This window comes from Trachemys scripta, chromosome 1 (genome assembly GCF_013100865.1).
Source record: "Trachemys scripta elegans isolate TJP31775 chromosome 1, CAS_Tse_1.0, whole genome shotgun sequence".
Classification (NCBI taxonomy): domain Eukaryota; kingdom Metazoa; phylum Chordata; order Testudines; family Emydidae; genus Trachemys; species Trachemys scripta.
The window spans coordinates 46,544,600-46,546,132 of NC_048298.1; the positions used below are offsets into that span (position 1 = coordinate 46,544,600).

The 1,533-nt window shown below is 43.9% G+C and overlaps 1 protein-coding gene across 1 annotated transcript; it reads right to left on the bottom strand.

Annotated features, from left to right (window-relative positions):
• Positions 1-783: 783 nt before the first annotated feature.
• On the bottom strand, positions 784-1,216 carry RPL28 (ribosomal protein L28). The gene is given in 3 exon segments (XM_034758085.1): positions 784-952; positions 1,028-1,159; positions 1,161-1,216. Coding segments are annotated over 3 exon segments (357 nt in total).
• Between the last annotated feature and the right edge of the window lie 317 nt (positions 1,217-1,533).

The following is a 1,533-nucleotide window of genomic DNA, read 5'->3' on the forward strand; positions in this document are numbered from 1 at the left end:
AAGTGCAGAAGGAAGTATAAATTTGTAATTTGTTACAGATAAAGGGCCAAATCCAAGGATGCAGTAAAAAGCTTGGGACGCAGGCTTTGTGCCAGGTATCTCATGGAGTGGGTAACTAATGTAGCTCTCCAGAGCCTCAATGTGCTCCCACTGTAGGAAATCGCAGTGGAGGATCTGAGGATCTGGTGATAGATCTTTTGCCCCTCCTCTGCCCCTCTTTCTAGCCTAGCCCTGACCCAGGGCACACTGGGACTCCTTAGGGAGCTGGGCTGTGCACATTGCCTATGGAAACCTTTCCTTCAGCTGCCAGAGTCACTTCTGCAGCTGTGGACTTTGGAGCTGGATTTGCCCCAATAGCTTTTGCTCACTGAAAAGCAGTGAGCTGGACTTTGTTTATAAATAGGCAACCCCAGTGAAAACCCTTTGAAGCTTTTAAAAAACGTCCGTGGGGAATTTTCGTCTCCAAAGACTATTCTATTCTATCTAGCTTCTTATGCCGCATACCATGGGAGCAGGAAGCCTAGAAGTAAATTTTTCAGGGCTCTCACTTCTGTTCAGGCTTTTTCCTAGAAGAAGGCCAAGCTTTGAAAGCTTCACAACAATGCTGCTTCTTTGAAACATTAAATACAAGATGGTCACTTAGGGGGCTGTGAAGAGCTGAAGCATCTAAAAAGGAATTAACATTTGGAATGACGCCTATGAAAAATATTGTTGTTATTCTTAAATTATAACTCAGCATGCTTGGTTCAGAGTGAAATTCTGTGGTCTATGTTGTATGGGAGATCACACTGGATGATCAGAAGAGCCCCTCCTGGCCTTGAAATCTATGGAAGCCCTGCCAGGCTTCTTCTTTACTGCAAGTGGTTTCTGGCTCCTCAGAAGGCCATTGGCACAAGAGGGAGCAGTCATGTGGAAGCATTTTGGGTAGTGCATGAGGATGATGTGGCAAAGGCTGTGCGGCACAATGCTAGTTTCTTTTTGATGTTGGTCTTTTAGTAGGATGTGGCTGTTTTATGCTGACACGTACATTTTTTTGGACAACCACGATGAACCCTTTTCCCACAGCGGCTGGTGCGGTATCTTGTGACGGATCAGGCCATTGTAAAGGAAAGAGTTCCTGGCTTGAAGATTGTTGGGTTCAGTTTGTGTGCTCTTGTGTTTTAATAATGAATCCAGGGCAGCTCCAGACCGTCTGACACTGCAAATGAGCAAACATTTTCAGACACCTCTTGATGCTCTCTGAGATGGAACGTCTTCCTGTGGGGGAGGTTTTTTTCACTCGAGGTCACAGTTATCATAGTGTCTAAAAGATTTAGTATCAGTTATAATAACAGCTGTGAAATACAGGTTTCTTCCTGCTAGCTGGCTGTGGATTTGATACCATACCTGCTCTATAGATACTGTAAGTAAATGTGTAAAGCACATACTAAGCACACAGCATATGCACAATCAGTGGTTTTTAAAATTGTTTTGTGTACATTTTCTGCTTGATCCCTCATGCTACAGAATATGAAAATCTCTCATTCTGGAGTA